This window comes from Hemitrygon akajei, unplaced genomic scaffold, assembly GCF_048418815.1.
Source record: "Hemitrygon akajei unplaced genomic scaffold, sHemAka1.3 Scf000143, whole genome shotgun sequence".
Taxonomy (NCBI): domain Eukaryota; kingdom Metazoa; phylum Chordata; class Chondrichthyes; order Myliobatiformes; family Dasyatidae; genus Hemitrygon; species Hemitrygon akajei.
Genome location: NW_027332029.1, coordinates 1081447 through 1106979, shown reverse-complemented (window position 1 = coordinate 1106979; position 25533 = coordinate 1081447). Strand labels below are relative to the sequence as shown.

At 43.3% G+C, this 25533-nt stretch overlaps 1 protein-coding gene across 2 annotated transcripts; it reads left to right on the top strand.

The window, feature by feature from the left end:
* Positions 1–7096: 7096 nt before the first annotated feature.
* On the top strand, positions 7097–24700 carry LOC140723874 (NACHT, LRR and PYD domains-containing protein 3-like). 2 transcript variants are annotated; one of them, XM_073038420.1, is made up of 11 exons: positions 7097–7259; positions 10232–10519; positions 13293–13459; positions 15383–15554; positions 15648–15713; positions 19739–21464; positions 22782–22868; positions 23082–23195; positions 23306–23476; positions 23626–23793; positions 23955–24700. In XM_073038420.1, the coding sequence occupies exons 1-11, from the start codon at positions 7250–7252 to the stop codon at positions 24031–24033; spliced, it is 3048 nt and encodes a 1015-aa protein (XP_072894521.1). In that variant the 5' UTR covers positions 7097–7249; the 3' UTR covers positions 24034–24700. The 2 variants fall into 2 exon arrangements, with proteins under 2 accessions (XP_072894521.1, XP_072894520.1); XM_073038419.1 differs by having other exon boundaries at positions 23025–23195.
* The last annotated feature ends 833 nt before the right edge of the window (positions 24701–25533 follow it).

Genomic DNA, 25533 nt, shown 5'->3' with positions numbered 1-25533 from the left:
ACAATGAAACAGCCTGAGGATTGAGAGCATCAACTGGAGAGGACTTTGCTGATTCGGAGAATCCATTTGTTCAGTCAGTAGAAAGTTTGGTGAGTTCCATTTACTCAAACACTGTTCCTTTAGATATTACATACGTCTACAAAGGAAGGTAGGAAATAGTTGAAACCGAATAAGCCTAAAAGTGCCGGTTTCCCGGTTGCAATCATATAACCATATAACCTTATAACAATCAGGCCATCTTGCACTTCTAGTCCGTACCGAACGCTTACTCACACCTAGTCCCTTTACCCGCAGTTAGCCCATAATCCTCCATTCCTTTCCTGTCCATTAACGATCCAATTTTACTTTAAATGACAATACGGAACCTGCCTCTACTACTTCTACTGGAAGCTCCTTCCACGCAGCTACCACTCTCTGAGTAAAGGAATTCCCCTTCGTGTTACCCCTCAACTTTTGCCCCCTAACTCTCAACTTATGTCCTCATGTTTGAATCTCCCCTACTCTCAATTGAAAAAGTCTATCCACGTCACCTCTATCTATCCCCCTCATAATTTTAAATACCTCTGTCGTTCCCCCTCAATCTTCTATGCTCCAAAGAATAAAGACCTAAACTGTTCGACCTTTCTCTGTAACTTGGGTGCTGAAACCCAGGTAACATTCTAGTAAATATTCTCTGTACTCTCTCTATTTTGTTGACATCTTTTCTATAATTCGGTGACCAGAACTGTACACAATACTCCAAATTCGGCCCTACCAATGCCTTGTATAACAATAACATTACATCCCAACTCCTATACTCAATGCTCTGATTTACAAAGGCCAGCATACCAAAAGCTTTCTTCACCACCCTATCCACATGAGATTAAACTTTCAGGGAACTATGCAGCATTATTCTAAGTAACCTCTGTTCTACTGCATTCTTCAATGCCCTACCATTTACCATGTATGTCCTGTTTGGATTATTTCTACCAAAATGTAGCACTTCACATTTATCAGCATTAAACTCCATCTGCTATCCTTCAGCCCTCTCTTCTAACTGGCCTAAATCTCTCTTCAAGCTTTGAAAACCTACCTCATTGTCCACAACGTCGCCTATCTTAGTATCATCTGCATACTTACTAATCCAATTTACCACACCGTTATCCAGATTATTAATGTAAATGACAAACAACATTGGACCCAGTACAGATCCCTGAGGCACACCACTAGTCACCGGACTCCAACCTGACAAACAGTTATCCACCACTACTCTCTGGCATCTCCCATCCAGCCACTGTTGAATCCATTTTACTGCTTCAATATTAATACCTAACGATTGAATCTTCCTAACTAACCTTCCGTGCGGAACCTTGTCAAACGCCTTACTGAAGTCCATATAGAAAACTTCCACTGCTTTACCTCATCAACTTTCCTCGTAACCTCTTCAAAAAATTCATTGATTTGTCAAACATGACCTTCCACGCACAAATCCATGTTGACTGTTCCTAATCACACCCTGTCTATCCGGATAATTATTTATACTATCGCTAAGAATACTTTTGATTGATTTACCCACCACTGACGTCAAAATGACAGGCCTATAATTGCTACGTTTACTCTTAGAACCCTTTTTAAACAATGGAACCACTTGAGCAATACGCCAATCCTCCGGCACCATCCCTGTTTCTATTCACATTTGAAATATTTCTGTCAGAGCCCCTGCTATTTCTACACTAGCTTCCCTCAATGTCCTAGGGAATATTCTGTCAGGACCCAGAGTTTTATCCAATTTTATATTCCTCAAAAGCGCCAGTACTTCCTCCTCTTGAATCGTCATTGTTTCCAGAACTTTCCTACTTGCTTCCCCTACCTTTCACAATTCAATATCCCTCTTCTTATTGAATACAGAAGAAACAAAATTGTTCAAAATCTGCCCCATCTCTTTTGGCTCCAGACATAGCTGTCCGCTCTGATTTTCTAAGGAACCAATTTAATACCTCACTATCCATTTGCTATTAATATAACTGTAGGAACCCTTTGGATTTATTTACACCTTACTTGCTAAAACAAACTCGTATCTTCTTTTAGCTTTTCTAATTTCTTTCTGAAGATTCATTTTACATTGTTTATATTCCTCGAGCACCTCATTTACTCCATGCTGCCTATATTTATTGTCTCTATCTCTCTTTATCCGAACCAAGATTCCAATATTCCTTGAAAACCATGGCTCTCTCAAACTTTTAACCTTTCCTTTCAATTTAACAGGAACATAAAGATCCTGTACCCTCAAAATTTCACCTTTAAATTACCTCCATTGCTCTATTACATCCTTCCCATAAAACAAGTTGTCCCAATCCACTCCTTCTACAGCCTTTCACATCTACTCAAAGTTAGCTTTTCTCCAATCATAAATCTCAACCCTGGGTCCAGTCCTATCCTTCTCTATAACTATATTTAAACTAATGGCATAGAGATCACTGGACGCGAAGTGCTCCCCAACACATACCTCCGCCACCTGACCTATCTCATTCCCTAACAGGAGATCCAACACTGTCCCTTCTTAAGTTGTTATCTCTATATATTGCTGCAAAAAACTGTACTCCATACGTTTTACAAACTCCAAACAATCTATCCCTTTAACAGAATGTGCTTCCCAGTCTATGTGTGGAATATTAAAACCATCTACAATCACAACCCTGTGCTTACTACAAATATCTGCTATCTCCTTGCAAATCTGCTCCTCCATTTCTCGCTCCACATTAAGTGGTCTATAATACACTCCTATAAGTGTTACTACACCTTTCCCATTCCTCAATTCCAACCAAATAGCCTCCCTGGACAAGCCCTCTAATCTATCCTGCCAGAGCACCGCTGTAATATTTTCTCTGACATGCAACGCAACATATCCCCTTTTTGTCCCTCCGATTCTATCACACCTGAAACAATGAAATCCAGGAATATTTAGTTGCCAATCACACAGCTCCTGCAAACCATGTTTCACTAATATCTACAACATCATATTTCAAGGGATCAATCCATGCTCTAGGCTCATCCACATTTCGTACAATGTTCCTAGCATTAAAATAAATGCATTTAAGAAATTATCCACCTCTTCTTCTCTGTTTATCTCTCATGGTCCAAACAACTTTCATATCTTATTTTTCTGCCTTCTCCCATACATCTGTTCCTACACTCTGGTTCCCCTCCCCCCTCGTATCTAGTTTAAATCCACTGGAGCCTCTCTAGCAAACCTACTTGCAAGAATATTTTCCCCCTCAAGTTCAAATGTAAACCGGTTCGCCGGAACAAGTTCTACCTCCTGGAAAACTGCCCAATTATGTATAAGTCTGAAGCCCTCCCTCCTGCACCATGTCTTCAGCCACGTGTTGATCTGTAGTATCTTACTAATTCTAAACCCACCTGCACGTGGCACTGGTAGCAATCCTGAGATTGCTAAGCTGGAGGTCCTGTCCTATAACGTGGCGCCTAGCTCCCTAAATTCACCTTTCAGGACCTCTTCACTCGTCCTACCCACGTCATTAGTCCCTACATAAAGCACGATATCCGGCTGCTCACCCTCCCTCTTGAGAATGCTGAGAACTCGATCCGAGATATCGTGGACACTGGCATGAGGGAGACAACAGACCATCCGGGATTCTCGATCTCTTCCACAGAACCTCCTATCTGTCCCCCTAACTATGGAATCCCCTTTCACTACTGCTCTCCTCTTTTTCCTTCTTCCCTTCTGAGCGGAGGGTCCTGTCTCGGTGCCAGAGACGCAACCAATGCAACTTGTCGCTAATGGGGTGTCCCCACCGAAGCCTGATTGAGCTAAAGCAGACCCACTCTGCCTCAGTCCACTCCGACTATGGCCGCTACGACGACGGCCGCTGTATATGCGGTCTTTCTTTTAAAACTTTGGCGCGCTATGTCACGCGCCTGCACCAGTCTAGCCTCTTTGCACCGATCAGTTAAAAAAAACGGCTTCTCTCCGAGCTACCTTTACTTCTTCCCTCTCCGCCTCTTGCTTTGAGTTAAAAATCACTGCAGATTTGCTAATTGCTGTCAACACCCCAGCCCTGTGCAGCCACGCATATTCCCTCATATTCTTGGCTCATTTGAAACTCTTACCAGTTCTGATATTTGCTTGCTAGGCTGTGTTAGGTCACAGTAATCTCCAAATGCCCTGAGAATTTCCTCCCTTTGTTAGATGCTGCAGCTGTTTCCTGCTGTAGCGATTGCAGAAATGTGGAATTACCATGGACTACAGCAACATGTTACTGATTCCTCCGCCTATTGCAAGCTGCAATGATATATTTCCCCTCGCGTATATGGTCCTGTAAGCGTCTGCTAAGAGCAATCCTTATTGAAGCCAAATGGCCCAGAAGGACATTTCATTCAGTCCTAACTAGCAAATGCCAAACAATAATCTGTATTTACATACCCTGGCGTCATCAAGAATTTTCTCCTAATGAAATATCAAAACATATTAATCTATGATTAAGCAGAAATGGATTTTGCAATGTTCCCATTCGACCCTGTACCAAAAGCAGGGGTCATACCGGTACTTGAGGTGAACGAATATCCCTGACGTCAAGTCTGCTGGAGATGCCGGAGTCGGTTTAAACTCTGTCATTGTGGGATGGGAACCAGAGTGTTAGGTCAGATGATGGAGCAAGTTGATATAAAGGTAGATGCAATGTTCAGATTGACTGTGTAAGGATCGGTTGTGGACAGGGTAACATTTGGTCAGTTGGATGGGCTGCAGTGTGTTTGCTTCAATACAATTAGTATTGATAATTAGAGTAACTCACAACATGGTTCAGTACATGGATGGTACATGTTATCGCCATTAAACAGACTTGACCGTTACAAGTGCAGGATTGGCTGTATGATGCTCCAGGGTTTAGTTGTTTCAGAATAATTATGGAGGGCAGTTAAAGGGGGACAATTGTCAGTGCTAATCAAGAGATGGTATCACAGCTACAGAAATGGAGAACATCATGTAAGGACTATCGACGGACTGCGTGTCGGTGAAAGTCAGAAACGGTACGGGCAATATCATTCTGGGGTTATTCTATAGGCTTCCCCCAAAGCCACTGGAATAATGATGAGCATATCATTTGGCAGATTTTGAAAACGGGAAAATGCAACAGGGTTGTTATCATTGTTGACCTCAAATTTCCTGATTTTTATTCCCACGTCATAATTCCAAAATAGGTCCAAGGGCACAATGTGTTGTGAAGGATTCCTTACATAGCCTGTGAATGGACCAACTTGAGGTGATGCCACACAGTAACTAGTACAAGGCAGATGGCACGACGTGTAACCTTTTTGAGATAGTGACTACAACACTCCAACATTTATCATGAACGTGGTCAAGGATAGTAGCAGGCGATACGGGACAGTATTTGTTTAGTGGATGGATAATGATACTGGTATTCGCAGCAACATGGAAACTAAAATTGGGAAACCACTTTCTGAAGGAAATGCACAATGGAACTCTGGAAATTGTTTCAGGAACACGTATATCAGGTTCTGGATAGGTTTGCACCACAGGCAGGGAAAGAATGCTCATACAGATAAACCATGGTTCACAAGAGATAAGGGGCACTTAGATAAGAGGAAAAATGAAGCATTATTCAGGTTTAGTAAGCAAAATTGAAGCAAGGCGCTAGGGAATTATAAGAGAGCCAGGAAGGAGCTTAAGAGGGGATTTCGAGGTCGAAGGGGACTTGAAAAGTCCTTGGCAAGCAGGACCAAGGAAAGCCCCAATGTATTCTACATGTCGGTGAAGAACATGAGGATAAATAGATTGAGGATAGGACTATTCAAGAGTAAAGATGGATACGTGCCTGGAGGTTGGGATACAAGGTGGTGTGCTGAATGAATGCTTTGCTTCAGAGTTACCAAGATGGACGGTTATTGTGACGTTAGTATTGGAGCATAGCAATGTAAAAAAAGAGGTGTTGTTGAAACTTTCAATATACACCACATTACTACAGGAAGTGAGGGAAAGGTTACGAGGCATCGACATTGATTTTTGTATCGTCTCTGGCCACAGGGATAGTAACACATGATTGGGGTATGGCAAATGTCATAGGTGACGGCAAACGCTTGGAACAAATGCCTGAGACAGGATTTTTGAGCATTATGGAAGCATTACCTTAGTACGGGTAGCCACTTGACCTTTTTGATGGTGAGTGGGGAAAGGTGTAGGGGAGGTGCCAGAGATAATTTTCCACAATATGCGCCAGTCATACACCGACATTTCTATCGACAGAGTCTGATAAGGAGTCTGATTGTACATAGAAAGTTGTGCTCAACAATACTTCTGAAGGTTTTGATGATGAGTATCAATGGGGGTAGGGTAGGGGAGTGGATATTGCACATTGGGCCTCTGCAAAACCTTTGACACGGTGAAAAATGGCAGGTTCAGCAGGCAGATAAGGTCCCATGCAGTCCAGAGAGAGAAAGTTAGATGGATTCAGTATTTTCATGAAGGTAGCAAGCAAAGAGGTGTTTTTGAAAGTTTTTTCTCTGGATTGAGGTGGTGAACTTGTGGTGTGCCACAAGGCTACAAGTTGAGACATTTCATCGTCGTTATTTTATAGCAATGATTTGGATGTGAATGCACAAGGCATGACTAGTGAGTAAGCGAATAACACAAAATTAGTACATGGTGTTCATAGTGAAAATTATAGTAGCTTATAAGGGGTCTAAATGGTCAGGAGAGTGATAAATATATTGCAAAACCGACACGAGCAGCAACGGTTTCACGCTGAGATTGGTGATGTGTGGAGGAACCTGCAAGAGGAAGTGGATGAGGCAGGCACAATTATATAATTCCAGAAGCAGATGGGATGTATAGATGGAGTGAAGAGGCCAGAGGGAAATGGGCCCATCGCAGGAAATTGGGACCATCTCTGTGGACACTGTGGTCGGCAGTGTCTCTTTGGGCTGAACGGTCTGTATTTGTGATCTCTTGTTCTGTGATTCCTTCAGTAGATACGCCGGATATCATTGGACGAATGTGCAGACATGGAATGGAAATCGATGGAAACGAAGAATGTTTAGTCACTAAGCCAACTGCTGCTCTGATGCAGGGGATGGAGATACTATCATATTTACAAAGTAATCGTACTCTCTGTGACTCAATGTCTGCTGGTTGTATGTAATTCAGAGCATCACCGCCACATGGCACTTTCCTTTGCCGGGACCAGAATATAAACAAGAAGAAGATAATCAACAATTCTCAGTCAGAACCAGAATGGCTACAGGTATGTTCACTGGGATCTTTATAATTAAACTTCCGTCGCGCTTGTGCACAATAATTCAGATGAAGAAACTTACATAGGTGCTAACGGGCACTAAAAGTTACATCAAACATGGTCATTGAATCCCTTGGTAAAGAGGCTTTCAGTAATGGATCAATCCAACAGTTTCACTGCAGTCACGTGACCCCGGTAATAGTCGAATCACTCCGCTCACCATGGAAAGATTCAGCTGAGTGAAAGAAGCAGGAGATCCTGAATCAAGTGTTTGTGAGTGAAACACAGACTGGAATGTGACAGCGGTGTTGTTTGTTACGTAAAAATCCATGTTCAATATTTGTTGCACATCAGGGCCTGTTTCGAGGTAAAATACACCTTCAACTATCATTTATAAAATTCAGACAGATGATTGTAGCATTTCCGGGATTTTAGAGATTGTGTGATAACACAGTATTTCAGGTTTTGGAAGGGTAGCTATCAACTCCCGCCTGGGTTTCTTGATTGTTGTGCGAAGGAGATGAAATTCAGGTGTGTTTATGAAATATGCTTTCTGTAGCCGAGCAGAGAACATTGCCAGCGTTGGGAATACCTGAGAATCAGGAGAAAGATAATTGTAAATAATTTTATGGTCTGCTTCAGTGTTTTAATACCCCAGTGAATGCCTGGGCTGTGGACAAATGGTGAACTTGGTTTTCTCAAAATACGGTAAAGGAGCTTCAATGCTGTTCTGGCACTGGAAATACAAAAGAGTAGAAGACAAACATGGAATCAAAGAAGGCGATCTGGACAATGTAATGGCATTGGTGAGGAGGATAAAAGTGAACCACATACGTTTCGAGAGGTGAACTACAGCGGGTAACACGCAAAAAGATGGAGGAACTCTGCAGGTCTGGCATCGTCCATACAGGGAAATGATTTTCGCTGAATCAGAAAATGTTCATATCCGATGCAATGTTTTGTAATTGAAATTTTCAATCTGAAATCTCTCCAGTACTAATATATCTTTCCTGTAGCATTGCTACCAGGACTGCACGCTTTATACCAACTGGCCCAACCAACGGTTTATAAACTTGTCAGAAGATCGCTCTGCGCCTGTATTCTGTGCTGCAGCCAATGACAGCAAATATGCTAACTGTCGACCCCACACATTGTCTACCTGTAATCTTTGGAGTATTAAAATTTCAAAGTTCACTGAATTTATCATCTAAATACATGTATATCTCCGTATATAACACTGAGATTCATGTCCTTGCGGGCAAGACAACCAGTTGTATATGAAACGGGCGAGGTGGAAGGAATCAGACGGTTAATAATTGAGTGCTTTTCAGATTGGAGGCTTGTGCCCAGTGGTGTGGATGGGTGCTATGCCCACTGTTTCCCCTTTATGTTAAAGGTTTGGTAGATAAAATTAAAGCTGGTCATTAGTTTGCAGATGGCTTCAAAATAGTTGGTAATTTGGGGTTATGTGAATTTACAAGGAGACTGAGGCAAACGTGAAAAGTGCTCCAAGGAATGTGTTCACTTTCCAAAGTTAAACCAGCACAGGAGTTGCACAGTAAATTTCAGATCCCTGAAAAGTATTGTAGAATGGGAGGTGGGGATGACCAAGGATACAGATGCACGATTACCTGGAGCTGTTCATGCACGTAGGTAGGGCACAGGATGGATGTCATTATGATGGAAAGGGTATGTCAAGGAAATGGTCAATCTGTGATCTAAGGAACAGGACACTGTATGTCAAAGGATACGGACAGTTTTGCTCTCGGAAGATCTAATATGTCTGTGGTGATTTCAGCGGGTTTGGGGGTACACACGGAAATGGGGCACCCATCAGTGTAATCCGTTGGCTGATCACTGTGCGACCCTGGGACAGGACATTGTGTGTATCTAGGTAATGGGTAGTCTGTGTCCCAGGAGACTGGACAGTGTGTGACTCAAGGCAATGTATCCCGGGCGACCGGACAGTGTGCGGTCCGAGGTGATGGTCAATGTGTGACCTAGGGGACGGGACACTTTGACACAACGGACGGAGAGTATGTGATCCAGGGAATGTGTAATCCAGTGGCTGACTTATGTGCGACACAGGTGACTGAACAGTTTGTGACCCAGGGGATTTTTGCTTGTGGAAAATAATTCCATCGATATTCTCAGTTATCACATGACACCATTCCATTAAAATCCTCTGGTCATCAATGTGTTCAACTACTACATAGCCAGTGATCATTATTACTGTGTCTATTCTGTTCTTTCTCTGGGGGTGGATGTGTATGATCACCAGCCTTTCGGGATGATCACCTGGCAGGAAATGCGTTTTACATTCACCAGCACAGTCCCACTCGCAATATGGTCAGCTAGATTCTTTGCCCCATTGTTTGATGGCTCTGGGTCTGTTCTCGCTCAAATTTAGAAATTTGAGGGTGGTGGGGGGCTCTCAATGAATCCTTTTGAATGTTCAATAGCCTCGACAGAGAAGACGTGGAAAGGATGCTTCCCATGCTGGGGAAGTCTAGGATAAGAGGACGCAGCCTCAGGGTCTCTGCGTCTCTGTGTTTTGCCGGATGGTGGTGAAACTATGGAATTTGTTACCACAGGCCGCTGCGGACGCCAGGTGATTGGATGTATTTAAGGCAGACACCTTTAGGTTCTTGATTAGAAACGGCAGCAAAGGTTACAAGAAAAACATAGAACATAGAATAGTACAGCACATTACAGACCCTTCGGCCCACAATGTTGTGCCGACCCTCAATTTCTGCCTCCCATATAACCCCCCCACCCACCTTACATTCAACCAAAAGCCGGGAAATGGGGTTGAGAAGGGGGGAAAAAGATCAACCATGATTGATTGGTGGAGCAGGATGGATTTCCTAATTCTATTACATGTCTCATGTTCTTATTGTAGCCACCCATTGTGAATCCTCGTTCTGCTCGGCTCTAGATCACTCTAGTATTAATTTATATTAATTCATCACCTATTTCAGATGATAAATTAAATTGGCTACGGAAAGTATTCGGGAGAGTTTTACCAGGCCGCTCATCGAGGGAAGTTGATCGGGACGTGGGAAACAATGTACCAAAGCAGGGTCAGATTGAAAGCAATGTCCCAGTTGAATGCAGTTCGGCCACAGAAGAGGGTGAGCAAAGTCAGCCCAGAGAGAGTGGTGTCAGAGACACCGATCAGGGCCCTGCAACGGGCACATGTGAGGCGACTGCTTGTCAGCTCGCGAGCTCATTAAACACGGAATTGTCAAGTCCTCAGCAAGGAAACGGTGAGTGAAATATGAGGGTTATGTGTTCTCAAAATGCGGGAGGGAGGTGGGAAAATGTGAGGATTGGGCAGAGGGAGGGTAAATGTGTGTGTGTGGTACATGTGGCCACCCCTTTTAGCAATTTTAGCCTTGGGTAAGAGTCTCTGGCTATCCGCATTATCATTGCCTCTCATCATCATATGCGCCTCTCATCCTCGGTGGCTCCAAGTAGAAATTACCAAGTTCACTCAATCAATTCTCATAAGGCTCGTCCTCCAATCCAGGCAACATCTTGTAAATCTGCTCTGCACATTCTCTACAATATCCACATCCTTCCTGTAGTGAGGGGAACAGAACTTAACACAGTACTCCAAGTGGAGTCTAATTAACTTCTAATACAGCTTTAACATTGTCTGACGGCTCTTGATCTCAATCCCACAGCTGATGAAGGCCATCACACGAAGCGTCTTCTTAACAACACTCTTAACCTGCGCAGCAGCTTGGAGGTTCCTATAGACACAGATTTCAAGAGTTCTCTGATCCTCCACACTGCCAAGATTTCTACCATTAATATTAGATTCTGTCTTCAAATTTGACCTTCCGAAATTAACCATTCCACATTTATCTGGGTTGAACTCCATCTGCCAGTTCTCAACCCAGTTCCACATGCAATAGAGATCCCGCTGTAACCTCTGACAACATTCAAGACTATCCACACCATCCATAACTTTTGTGTCATCGGTAAACTTAGTAACCGACTCTTATACTTCCTCATAGAGGTCATTTATAAAAATCACAAAGAGGAGGGTTACCAGAGCAGATCCTTGTAGAACACTAAAAATCACCATCGTCCATGCAGACCATGAACCATCTACAAACACCGTTTGCAATTGCATTATTTGGGCAAGCCATTCAGGATTTTAAAGCCTCATCATTTTGTGAATAAGCCTTGCATAGGGAATCTTATCAAGTGGCTTACTGAAATCTATGCCCACTACATCCACCGCTCTACCTTAATCAATGCGCGTTGTTACATCCTCAGTCATGTTCGTAAGGGATAACGTTCACCTGACAAAGCCATGCTGATTATCCCTAATCAGATTATGTCTCTTCAAATGCCCAGTAATTCTGCCTCTCAGTGTCTTCTCCAAATTCTTGCCCACCCATCAAGTAAGACTAACTGAGTTAGCTACCTGGGTTATCTCTACTCACTTTCTTGAACAAGGGAACAAGATTTGCAACCTTCCAATTCTTTGGTACTTCACCTGTCCTTATTGGTGATGCAACAATTAGCGCCAGAGGCTCAGGAATCTCCAGCCTCCCGGTGACTTATAACTTTATACTTTTCAAAAGCTCCAGCACATCCCCTTTTTTAAGGTCGATACATTCAAGCCTTTCAGTCCGCTGTCAGTCATCCCCACAAATGTCAATGTCCATTTTACTAGTGAATAGTGAAGCGAAGTATTCATTAAGTATCTCTGCTACCTTCTCCGGCTCCATGCACTATCGCACCTCATTGGTCCAATTCTCAGTCGGTTCATCTTTTTGCTCTTCACATACCTGTCAAATGCCTTGGTGTTTTCCTTAATTCTGCTCGGCAAGACCTTCTCATGGCCTCTTCTAGCTCTCTACTTTCATCCTGGCACCCTTGTAATTTTCTGGAGCTCTAACAGTATCTAGTTTCGTAAGCTTTTCTTTTCTTCTTAACTAGATTTCCTACGTCCTTTGTACTTTTGTCACAATTCTGCCGTGCATTTCCCTGAGAACATCTATTCCCAATTTATGACTTGAAATCATTAATCCAAGTTCCTACCTATTAGTTTCATATTTCTGCCTACCCCAGTTAAACGTTTTCCCAAGTTGTCTGCTCCTACCCCTCTCCAACTCTATGGTAAAGGAGATAGATTTGTGATCATGACCTCCAATATGCTCTTCCAATGAGAAATCTGACACCTGATTTTTTTCCCAATACCAGACAAAGTACAGCCTGTCCTCTAGTTAGCTTACCTGTATGTTGCGTCTGGAAACGTTCTTGAACAACCCGAAAAACTCCACCCCATGTAAACCCCTTTGTGTATATTCAGGCAATTTTCACAATTTTCAGGAAAAATGGCAATGCTGTTCACATGAGGGGGGATAAAATATTTTGCATCTACTTCATTACAGTTGCGGTGGGAATGATTATGTTAGTGAAACTAAAGACAGGTTCATGAAACCAATGATGGTAAGGGCAAGTCTGTTCCGTGTAGCTCACAGTACTGGGCTAATGTGAGGAAGGTCTTGTTTTGGCGATGCATGCAACACTGTGCAAAATTGTTAGTGACATATATATATATAGCCAGGGTGCTAAAGATGTTTGCATAATACAGTCGAAAGTTTATGCATAGGACTGTTCTGTCGTCCAAAAAAGAAAAAAAAAATGGGTGACCTATGTAAGTGATAATAAACTTGATTCTGTTTTAGATTGTGGACTATAAGGTGGAAGCATGGTTTGATAAGGGTAAAGGAGGGAGCATCGGAGAGACATTCTGTAGTGATCATTAAGCCAATTGTGTGAAACAAAATGGCCTTGACAGGTATCTCAGTGCAGGATGTATCTGCACCCGCGCTACACGCCACCCCCAGCATTTCTTCTCTGCCACCTGTCCCACAGCCCTTCCGCTTTCTGAAGATCTCTCCTCCTGCAGCGCTCCACACGCAGTATTCCCAATATGCTTTGCTCCCCGCTGGATTTACCAACACGCTCTCCGATCCACGTTGCACAGGACTGCATTTTCCACTTTTCTATTTGCAGATACTAAGCCTATAATTTCAGATGTCCTGGCACAGTTCGAGGATTATCAACTGCTCCTTCTGACAAATTTCTACCAGGAAGGACTGAAACCTGCAATGGAAAATGGAGTAGATGGACTCAGCTTGAAGTTGAGACAGGGGCGACATTTTAGTGAAAGTGAACACAAGGTGAGCAGGAGGAACAGTTTGTGTTCCGTTTAGTTAAAGAGGGATGAGAGACAAAGGTCAGTCTGGCTCATCCTCTCGGTTCAGTTCACTCCAGTGATTATTGAACAATTTGTATCAAATCCTCGGGCACCAGAACTAAAACCACGGTGGTGAGAATTAGGAACTGTAGATTCAGTCTCAGCTCATCCATCCAAATATGCTGCACTCAACAGTAGCAAAAGAAATGTGTTCAGTGAGTTAGAAACAGAATTAATAATCGGATTCAAACCTCCATCAATGTCTTTGGTTATATTCGGATTACATTCATTCCCTACAACCACGGTGCAGATATAACCTTTGCCCACCATGTCGATATCGTCACAACACCTCCATACACAGCCAGATGCTGAATTGTTGTGGCCCTATAATTGGAACCACACAACAGGAAAAGGGGCCATATCGCTCTAAAACATCCCTGTCACGTTCTTATCCAATTATCTTCAACATTTCATAGTTTCAAATAACATTTATTATCAAAGTATGAATACAGTGCACAACCTAGAGATTCGTTTTCTTACAAGTATCAATGAAATTCAATATAACTTATTAATAAAAACTCACAGAACATAGACCGTCAAACACCCAACCTGAGAAAAATAAAAGAGAGCAGGTCGTCCAGGCACTAAAGGTAATCAATTCACACTCACAAAATGAAGCGTAGAGACCGACAGTAGGTCCTCGGCCACGGAGCCACATTCACTGTTGGAGCCACATTCACTGTTCACTCCACATCCTGGAGCCCAGAACACAGCTGCAGTCAACCCCGTGAGCAACGAAATGGACCTCGGCCCGCCTGTCGTTCAGGATGGCGACAGTTTAATCATTTCGTCTGGCCAACTGTTTCAACATGCTTATTCCTCGCTTTCGGGCCCGTGTCTTGTCTCTTTGACGGGCTGATAATTCCGCTGCAGCTATAGGCAATCAACAATTCATTTTCATAATTCAAGCAGAAGTCCTGCCACCTCGATTGGACCCAAAGTCACCACCAGCTGTGCCGTGGCAGACGTGACACCAGCTCGCCGAATTCATCACAGCACCACACACATGCCAGTTCGTGGAGCTGGTTCAACAATAACAATTCGCAGCTGAAAATTACAGGCTGTTGATTGAAGTAATTGCAGTCCAGATGAAGTGTCATTGATAGAGTAGTTCGAGTTTTGCTTGCTGCCAGTAAAGCGTCGCTGTGTCTTAGCAGCTCCATCTTTCCAGGACACTGCGAATGAACTAATGGCATAGAATCTGAGAACTAACTCGAGAATTCACGTTAGATCAAGGCACATCAGCCCGGGTCACCCGGAAAGTTCCTCTGGAACTGTAAATGTCCTGAACAGAAATTTGCGAATTTCACAGACACAATCCAATTTAATCAAACATACTCAACCTTTCACTGTGGTATACATCAACAGAGGTCTTCACCTGAAGTATTTGTAGGTACAGAATGATCATACTGAGCATCTCAATGTCACTTGTCTCTTCCATAAAACTGATAGACACATACCCAACCGGAGAACAGGTCAAAGCTTTTATTCCATGGGCCAATGGGTCGTGCAGCAGCATGGAATTGTAACGAGCCATAATTCACGGGTTAATGGCCCAAGGTCTACCTCATATTGTCATCACCAACACAACCATATAATAAGGCCACTGGAGTTATGAACGAATTTGGCAGCGGAGATAACCTCACTGCGACAATAATGTCAGCATATAATTGTCCTCAGTTTCCAATGTCTGAACCTATAGATTTACAGAATAGATCTGGAGTCCGACCGGTGGTTGTCCGTGTGCATTTAGTCCGTGAAACTAACTGAATGTCCCATCAGTGAGCAGATATTTTCCTAATCATTCTGTGCCTCTCCATCCTCTTTTCACTGTTGTTCTTCACAGGAAGTCGCTGAGCTCGTGGAGATGGGAAAATGGACAGAGAGTTGCAAACTCTTCCTCAGTCTAGTGAAGGAGAAAGGCGCCCAGGCCCGGAGGGTGATGTGGGAATCCTTTGTGGAAATGAGGAAGAAATTACCGAAGGTGGAGAAGATATTGATGGAAATCCAGGAACTCGGTACAATGAAATAACCCACTCTGCCGTAAAACAGACTGAAAATTTCTAGATTTAACAATGCATGGTTTCATGAAAGCTTTTCAATGTCAACAGGTCCTGATCCATATGAACACATGGATATAACCAGAAGCTTTTATGAGTTATCCTCGCATCTGAAGGGTGAGTGATGAAATAAACGATCCTACCTGATTACTTCACAGAAATGATAGTAGACAGCGATTGTTCACAGAAAGTGGGAATCCAGGTGTAAGTTTCGGTGAAGAGGAATGGTCTGTCGATATGTATTTAGAGTTTTTGTTACACTTCAGACCATTTCCACCGACGTTGTGCAAATAATTCAGTTCACTATTTCGACAATCCAGCCATAAGCGTAACTCAGGTATCTACACCCAGCAATCTACAGCTGGCAGCTCGTAATACGCACTGACGACCCTCTGAGTGAAGAGGTTTTCCCAAACATCCCCTTTAAAAATTCACTATAGCCACTGGTTGTAGCCACAGCCATCTCAGTGGAAAAAGCCTGCTTGCATTTTCCCCATTTATACCCATCATAATTTCGTACATCTCTATCCAATCTCCGCTCCATCTTCAAGGTTCCAAGGAATAAAATCCCAGCCTAATCAACCTATCCTTATAGCTCAGGTTCTCCAGACCCGGCAACATCCTTGTGAATTTTCTCTGTATTCTTTCAACCTTAGTTACATCTACCCTGTAGGTTAGATGACTAAAGCTCCAGACAATAATGTAATTGCGACTCACCAATGTCTTATACAACTTCCAAATGACATCCCATCTCAATATTTTGATTTATGAGGTCCAGAAGTTTTCTTTTTGATCCTATCTACCTGTGACACCACGTTCAGTGAATGATGAACCTGTATTCCGGATCCTTTTGCTCCTTAGTGCTCTGCCGTTCACTGTGCAGGATCCTGGCTTGTTCTACCAACGTGAAACACATCGAGCAAGTCTGCATTAATTTCTATCTGCATTTTCAGTCCATTTTCCCATATGTTCCATATCCCTCTGCTAGTCATGACAGGCTTCATCCCTGTTCATCACACCCACAATATTGATTTCATTGCAAGTGTGCTGATTCAGCTAGTTAAAGCATTATCCAAATATTTGACATAGATGACAAAAAACAACGGACCCAACACCGATCCCTGCAGGACTCAAGTCACAGGCCTTCAGTCAGACAGACAACCATCAACTGCCGCACTGTGGCTGATCCCACAAAGTCAACACCAATCCAATTTACTAACTAATCTTGAATACTGAGCGACTGAACCTTCTTGACCAAACTCCCATGCAAGATCTGATCAAATGCCTTCCTAAAGTTAGTGTAGACAGCATCGACTATCTTCCTTTATCAATTCCCCTAGTTACTGCCTAGAATAAAACTCCATCAGATTAATTAAACATGTCCTACACACATGAAGCCATGCAGACTATTCTTAATAAGTCTATATCCAGATGTACAGGTCTGTAGGTCAACTGGGCGCATCAGTGTGATTGGCTTGCGCGGGCGCATGGGCAGGAAGGGACTGTTACTGAGCTGTAGCTCTAAAAATAATGAAGCAGTTCCTTCAGCCCATGCGCCCACACCAGCCAGTCACACTGATGCGGCCAGTTGACCTACAGACCTGTACAACTATACTTCATTTAGTTCACATTTCGACCGCGTAGATTGTTGATGCACCGTAAAACTGCCGAGAGCTTTGTCTGGATCTTAACACACAGGGAAGTGTCCTGATACAATGAATCTCTCTTGCCTTTAATATATTCACAAAACGCTTTTGCATTTTTCTCAAACATCATCATGTCATGTCCCAGACTGCTCTCACAATTCCTTTCGAGCATTCTCCTCTAATCTTTCCAGAATAATTTATTTGCTTTCAATTCTCTATATCTGAGAAAACCTTGTTTTATTAGTAAATCCTTTAATGTTCAAAGTTCCTTACAATTCACCCTTTCCCAGCCCATGGGGACACATTGGCCCCAATTTCCCACTATTCACTTCTACCTGACCCTGGTTTACTGGATGAACAATTACGTTCAATCGTCTCCGCTGTCATATACACTCAAAATCATTCCTCCTCGACTTCAGAATATCTATATCCAATCCACCTTTACTCCTTTCCATGACTGCTATTAAGCTCAGCCTCATTATTTACATATCCAAAAAGCTACATAAAATAACAGGCCAGTTCTGCCCACTTCAGCTATTACTGTCCACATGATTTTGCCAAAGGAACTTCTCCTGAACGCACATTAAATTTTACACCCTCTCCAAACCGATCCAAGTTCCTTGTGGGAAAGTCAGAGACCCCGGCTCCTACTGCACTCTTAACAGCTCTGTGTGATTTATATACTCCAGCATCTCCTGCTGACTGTTCAGAGGTCTGTGGTATAACTGAATCAAAGTGGTCGCAAGTTTTTCAGTAGGGAAGGAACTAAGTTCGTTTATAAGTTGGCTTTCACTTCACAGTTAAATAGATAAACATTCTCTTCAAAAAAGTAAATATTTTGATGGACAAGTCCTCTGTGATTTGCTACGCTTCTTTTTTTATTCAATACGTTTATGGGCAGGAGTTGGGATTCTAACTTGACGCTGGTGAACATATTAAATACTGATAAGGTAATTTTCCGAGAATTTACTTTAGTCAGAGTGTGGTAGATCTGTGGAATTTTCTGCCACGAGCGGCTGTGGAGGTCAAGTCATTGGGTACATTAAGACAGAGATAGAAAAGGTCTTGTTTAGCTAGGGCATCAAAGGGTATGGGAACAAGGCAGGAGAGTGGGGATGACTGGAGGAATTAAATCAACCCATGATTTAAATGGTGGGGCAGACTCGATGGACCGAATGTCCTACTTCTGCTCCTATATCTTATGATCTTATATTGTGGAACCAGGTGCAGTTTCAGAGACGGAAATCGGAAGGGGAATCGAAGAGTGCCATGGTCCAAATAAATCAGCGCGCAAGTAAAGATGTCCAAATCAATATAGACCACTTCTCAGATTCCCAGTGTCCATGGAAATGCATCCACTTCCTAACGACTCCATTTGCTACAACTATTTATTAACCAATGCATGGCAATTGACCACAGTTCTGCTAACCTGATTGATAGGAGAAAATAGATGCTTCTGATCCTTTCGTTCTTCTCCGTTTTAAATGTCGTCAAATTATTTTGCAATCTTTAAGACGGCTTATTTTCTTGTTTATCAGTTTTTTTTTTGTTTATAATATTGCAATACATCCCAATAGTAGACCAGCTTATAGGCCAAAGAGAGAAAGTGAATGCATCCGTCAGCTAAAATTCCTCATAATGTACAAGCTCGTTCCATTCCCTCTGCAGTGTAACCAGGACCTTTGTCAGCGAGCTGGTATCCATAGTTACCTGGAATATTCCATATGATTTTTCTCTAGAAATTCATGTCACATGTATTTTGCACATTCTGTCCCGATTGGCGTTTGCCTTATCCCGGATAATAAATAAAATAATAAAGGATGTTCTGGGAGGGTTTGAGGATTTTCAGGAAATGTATATTATAGTTCAGATCCAGTTTGTCGGTGGAAAGTGTGGAAAATCTGAGTGTCTGAACTAATGGAACAAAGGCGAATGTGGCCGTTTGCGGGGACAGATTACAGAGACCGTGACCAGCAGAAATAGTCTAAGAGTAAAGGAATTGAATTCAAAACATTAGTGAGTGATCTCAGTGCAGAAAGGTGCTGCAGCCTGAAAGGGGCTTGCTGAGGGTTGTGAAACGGGTATTTTCAGACAGGTTGAGGATGGAGAAGAACGAGGAACGTCGGAGTAGTTAGTCAGGAGGGTGTTGGCGGGGTCATTAGCAATGATATTTAACGAATCACTGGGCGTCGGAGAGAAACTCTGGAAAACACACAAGTGTAATAACTTGGACAGGTAGGGTATAACAACAAAAAGAATCAGAGTGAACGTTGACGTTTTCTGATTGCTAACTATCAGATTGTACAAATCTGATATATTGTTGGTTGTTGAATATCATTGTGTCCGCTGCCTATGTACCAGGGTTTATAGTCCACACTGTATTCCATAGAACCTTTCAATTCTTGCAATATTAGTACCGAGATCCGATTGCAGTTTTCAAGTTATGTTTTTGATAAGTGTAATGTGGTGATCATTTTATTTCTTTTCCCATTTAAGATGTTCAACAGAAACACAAGGAGTTTCTGCGGAGACAAACTGAAACACTAAGAGTGAACACGATCCTGATGAGGGAGAAGGTGAAGGTTTTCCAGCTGGTTGATCGATACGCTGAGCTCACGGTCATTTCTATTGTTGGAGATCGGAGACTTGCGGAATATGAGCTGCTGGCAAAAGGCAGAGACCACGAGCATTGGAGAAAAACACATCGCTGCAGAAAGCTGGAAAATCTCCGGACGGATCAGTTGTTCCAGAGCAACTTTTCCCGAAGTAGCTTCAAATCCGGGAGCTCAGCAGTAGTGGCCGGAATCCCGGGGATCGGCAAAACAACAATGGTACAAAAGATTGTTTATGACTGGGCCACAGGGAAAATATACCATCAATTCCATTTTGTCTTTACTTTCAAATTCCGAGAGTTAAACACGATCAATTGTATAATAAACCTCTCGAATCTGGTGCTGCTTTTCTATCCCTACTTGAGGAATATTCTGGAAACACTGTGGAAGAACCCAGAAAGTTTGCTGTTTATATTCGATGGATTGGATGAATTCAATGACGGAATTGATTTTGCTGACAGCCGGAGAAACACAGAATCTCAGTACGCTTGCACAGATCCTGAATTCAGGTGCAAGGTGTCGGACATTGTGTACAGTTTAATCCAGCACAAGCTGCTCCCAGGTTGTTCAGTGCTGGTGACCACCCGCCCCACTGCGTTACATTTATTGGAAAAGGCGGAAATCAGTGTCCGGGCTGAAATCATGGGATTTGTTGGTGAGGAACGAAAGGAATATTTCATCAGATATTTTGAAGATCAGAAGGTGGCAGCAGCTGTTTTCAAACACGTGAAGGAGAATGAGATCCTGTCCACCATGAGCTACAACCCCTCCTACTGCGGGATCCTCGCTCTGGTACTGGGCCCCTTCTTCACACAAAGAGGCAGGGACCCGCAGCGGGTTCCCCAGACCATCACCCAACTGTGCTCCTACTATATTTACAACATCCTGAAAAACCACAGAGGTGAGATAGAGAACCCCTGTGATGTGTTACTCAGGGTTGGTCAGATGGCCTACAGAGGAGTGTCCGAGAAGAAGGTTGTGTTTACAGATGGAGATTTATTAAACTACAATGTGCAGCCTTCGCAGTTCCTGACGGAGCTTTTGGAAAGAGAGGATTCTCCCCGCTGTGTGGTGTACACATTCCCACATCTCACCATCCAAGAGTTTGTAGCTGCACTCGCACAATTTCTGAATCCACATCCTGGGGATATGCAGAAATTCCTCACTGAATCCGGCAATACGACAGATGGGCGATTTGAGGTATTTCTGCGTTTTGTTGCAGGTCTATCCTCCCCAATGACAACTCCCTGCCTGGAGGACTTTCTGGGACCATTTCCTCACGAGACAACCTTACGGGTGATTGAGTGGGTAAAAGAGAAATTTAACCGCCAGATTGAAAGCACATCTAGTGTAGATGGTAAAAGATGCCTTCTGAAAACATTACACTACCTGTTTGAGTCTCAGAATCGTGGGCTGGCTCAGGATACACTGGGATCTGTGGAAACACTTTCATTCAGTGGAATGACACTGACCCCGATTGACTGCGCGGTCCTGTCTCATGTCATTGGACTCTGTGATACAATAAAACACCTGGACCTGTGGAACTGCCGCATTCAGTGTGAAGGAATCCATCGGCTGGAACCCGGGCTACACAAGTGCCTGAAGTTGAGGTAACTTGATTTATCTCTCACTTTGAACTGAGAAGCTGTTCCATTGTGTTTTCTCAATGTTCAGGAATTTGGGTAAAACTGTCGTAAACCAGATAGTAAAGAATTGTGAAAAATGACCGGGGAATCGGTCAGCAATTCTCCAAGAACGGGAAGGTGGTGTGTTTCCTTGTGAAGGGATGTTGGAAACTTAATCAGATCCTTGAACTGTTAAACTGTTCTATTGTTTTGTTTCAATGTAAAGTGATTTGGGTAAAACTGTAGTAAATCAGATTGTAAAGAATTTTGAGAAATTAACCAGGGGGTCGGTCAGTAACTTTCTAAGGGAAGTAAAGGTCTGAATTTCCTTCTGAACATATTTTGGAGTCATTATCAGATCCGTGAACAACGGCCATTGGTTTAAATGTAGTAAATCACAGGAATGGCCGTTTCGCGCTGCCTGTGACATGTCCATTGACAAATTTCCTTCTCCAACTGACACTCAAACAGACACTGACTGTGACAGGTGCACCAAGGCTGCAAACCGCCTTCCCAGTGAGCGACAAGAGAGGGTCAGCGGACTGTCCCAGTGAGGGGAAACGATTTACCTCTGTGAGTTTGCCCTCCTCTGCTCATCCCCGTGTGTGACTATCACCATCACTCCTCCTGTGTGACTTATCTCACCAGTAGATACCGAATCTCCATGCGGGCACCACCTCTCGACCGTGGGACTCCGTTCAGACCCACCCCTCCCAAGCAATCTATTTCGGCATCCTCTAATCTTGAGGGTCATCTTTTCCCGTTGGATTCCTCCTGCGCGACTTCTTCTCCATTTCCCTTCCCTTAGGGATCTCTCTTCCCCATCCTCCTTCCGCCTGTGGGATCTCTCTACCATCCACTTTCCTTCTGTGGGATTGCTCTTCATCATTCCCCCTTCCTCCTGTGGGATCGCACTTCCCCATCCCCTTCATCTGCAGGTTCCGTTTTCCTATCCCTTTTCCATCTCCCATCGACACATTCCCATTAATAAATCTTCCTCATTGTGGGAATTCCTCCCAGACTTCAACCCTGCCCTTATGACCCTCTCACATCAGGAACATGTTGCTCCACTTTGGGGAATGTGACAGAATATGTGGAGTTACCAAGGCCATACCAACAGACCAAATTACCGACATTCGGTGAATACCCTGGAGCTGTGCAGTGAGGGACATTGACAGTGATGGGAATTCCGAGCAGTGATTTACTGAAGGGTTTACTATTTTCTGAAATTGCCAAGTGAGAGAAATTCACACCGATCTATGGTTTGAATCACTTTCTTCATGAATTTGTCTGTGTGTTTAGACTAGGGTGGAATACACTGGGAGATTCGGGAGCGAAACTGGTGTTTCAATCTTTGAAGAACACGGCGTGTAAAATACAGAAACTGTGGTAAGTACCAGACTGTGGGTGATTGTGTTTACAGTCACTGGTTGTCTAACACTGAAGATTAATGAATCAGTAATTCTGTTACTGATGAATACTGTTGATTTGTAGCGTCTCCTGTCTCTCTGTGTTCTTCACCCTCACTCTCTCTCTCATCTCCAGGCTGGAGAGAGTCGGTTTCACAGATTCTGGTGCTAACGATCTCTTCTCCGCTCTCAGTACAAACCGATCACTGACGGAGCTGGATGTGAGCGGAAATAAGCTGGGAGATTCAGGAGTGAAACTGGTGTCTGCGGCTCTGAGGAACCCGGAGTGTAAAATACAGAAACTGGTGTAAGTACCAGACTGTGGAAAATAGAGTTTACAGTCACTGGGTTTCTGACACAGAATAGTTATGTGATCTCCCGTCTACCTGCGCTTTACCCTCTTTCTTATATTTGCAGGCTGATTGAAGTCGGTCTCACAGATTCTGGTACCAGGGATCTCGCCACCACTCTCAGTACAAACCGATCAGTGATGGCGCTGGACCTGAATAAAAATAGACTGGGAGATTCAGGAGTGAAACTGGTGTCTGCGGCTCTGAGGAACCCGGAGTGTAAAATACAGAAACTGGGGTAAGTACCAGACTGTGGGAGATTGTGTTTACAGTCACTGGGTGTCTGACACTGAACATTAATATGATCACTAATTGTGTTAAACACTGGGAATTTGTACCATCTCCTGTCTATCTGTGTCATTCACCCACCCTCTCTCTTAACTCCAGGCTGAACTGTGTCGGTCTCACAGATTCTGGTGCCGACGATATCCTCTCCGCTCTCATTACAAACCAAACACTGACGGGGCTGGATTTGGGATTGAACTCGCTCACAGACAGATCAATTTCCGCTCTCCGCCGCCTCATACTGACTCGTCGGAGTCTGGAGTGGATCTGGTGAGAGTTTGTGTTAAATTTCAATGCGATAAAATATCAGCGGATCCATGGGTTTGCTGGTGATTTTTGTCTATGAGTGTTATTGAAACTTTAACCACAGTCCTCTGCTGTTAACACTGTTGTGTCATTTGTTTATTTCCTCTTTATTCCATCTGTTACAGGCTGGTGAGGAATCAGTTCAGTGAGACCGGGAGGATGAAACTGCAGGAATCCAGACCCACGCTGAGAGTGATCCTGTGAACATCTGAATTTGTGAACATTTCTCCCAAGGGGTGGGAATATTTGGCCGATTTCCTGCCCTTCTCTTTAATCGCCATGCTCCAAGGTTGATATCCAACTATTCCAACTGACTCCAACTGCACTACACATTAGATTCTAATCACAGTCATAAAATTCCAACGGCATTGCTTATACCGGATACCCGGGTCCGAATTTTCCCCCAAAGGAGACCCTGGGAAATTAGGCAATCAGGAGGTGTCCAGGGGCGAAGCTCAGTAATGGACAGCAGTCCTCGGATTGATTATCTGGGGAGAAAAATCACTCTGCTAAGGTTAATACATTCAGCAGTGTGGTCAGTGTAGTGATGTTAGATTGATAAATAACTCTGCAGTAAGCAGGGCTCTGTAGCGATCTCGCACACGGCCCTGAAGCGTGATTTTATAATCGTCTGTTCTCCGACGCAGAGTAACGGTGAGAAACGGGACTGATTATTCAACCTGTCGCTCGTTCTCGCCGGTCAGTTAATTGTGTGTGACTGTGAATTAATCGGAAGCAGTTTATTTTGTCCTGCACTTTAGAAGTTCACACTCTGTTAATTTACACTTGTCATAAGAATCAGTATCAGTTTGAATATCATCAGAATATGTCTTGAGATTAGTTAATATTGTGGTAGGTATGTAATGCAATACATGACAATAAATAAATAAATATATACACTATTTACATATATGTATATTAAATAGTTAAATAAGTTCTGCAAAATAAGAAATAAAAGAAGTAGTGAGGTAGAGTTCATTGGAACACAGCTCAATCAGAAATCATATGATGATGAGGAAGAAGCTGTTCCTGAATCGCAGAGTGTGTGCCTTCCGGGCTGTAACATTGAGAAGAGATCATGTCCTGGGTGGTGGGGATCCTTAATGATGGACGCCGCCTTCCTCAGGCACTGCTGCTTGAAGATGTCCTGGATACTGCGGAGGCTGATATCAAAGGTGGAGCGGTCTAATTGAACAGCTCTCTGCAGCTTGCTTTGATCATGTGCAGTATGATCCTGTGACAGCACTCAACACCGTGATACATCCAGTCAGAATACTCGCCACGGTACATCTGTAGGAATTTTCATGCGTAGCAGGCGACATACCAAATTCCCACAAATTCCTAATGAAAGATATCCGCTGTCTTTCTTTCTTTATATCTGCATCGATATGTTGCGACCAGATTAGGTCCTCAGAGAAGTTAACACAGAGAAACTTGAAATTGCTCCTCCCTGCACTTCTGATTCCTCAATGAGGACTGGTGTGTCCTCCACTTTCTGAAGTTTACGATCAGTTCACTGACGTTCAGTGCAATGTTGTTGTTGACACCACTCATCGACCTGGCATATTGTGCTCCTGCATGCACTTTAGTCACCATCTGAGCATCTGCTAATAATGGTCAGGTCATCCGCAAATTTATAGATCGTATTTGAGCTCAGCCTTGCCACACAGTCAAGAGTGTAGAGAGAATAGAGCCATGGGCTAA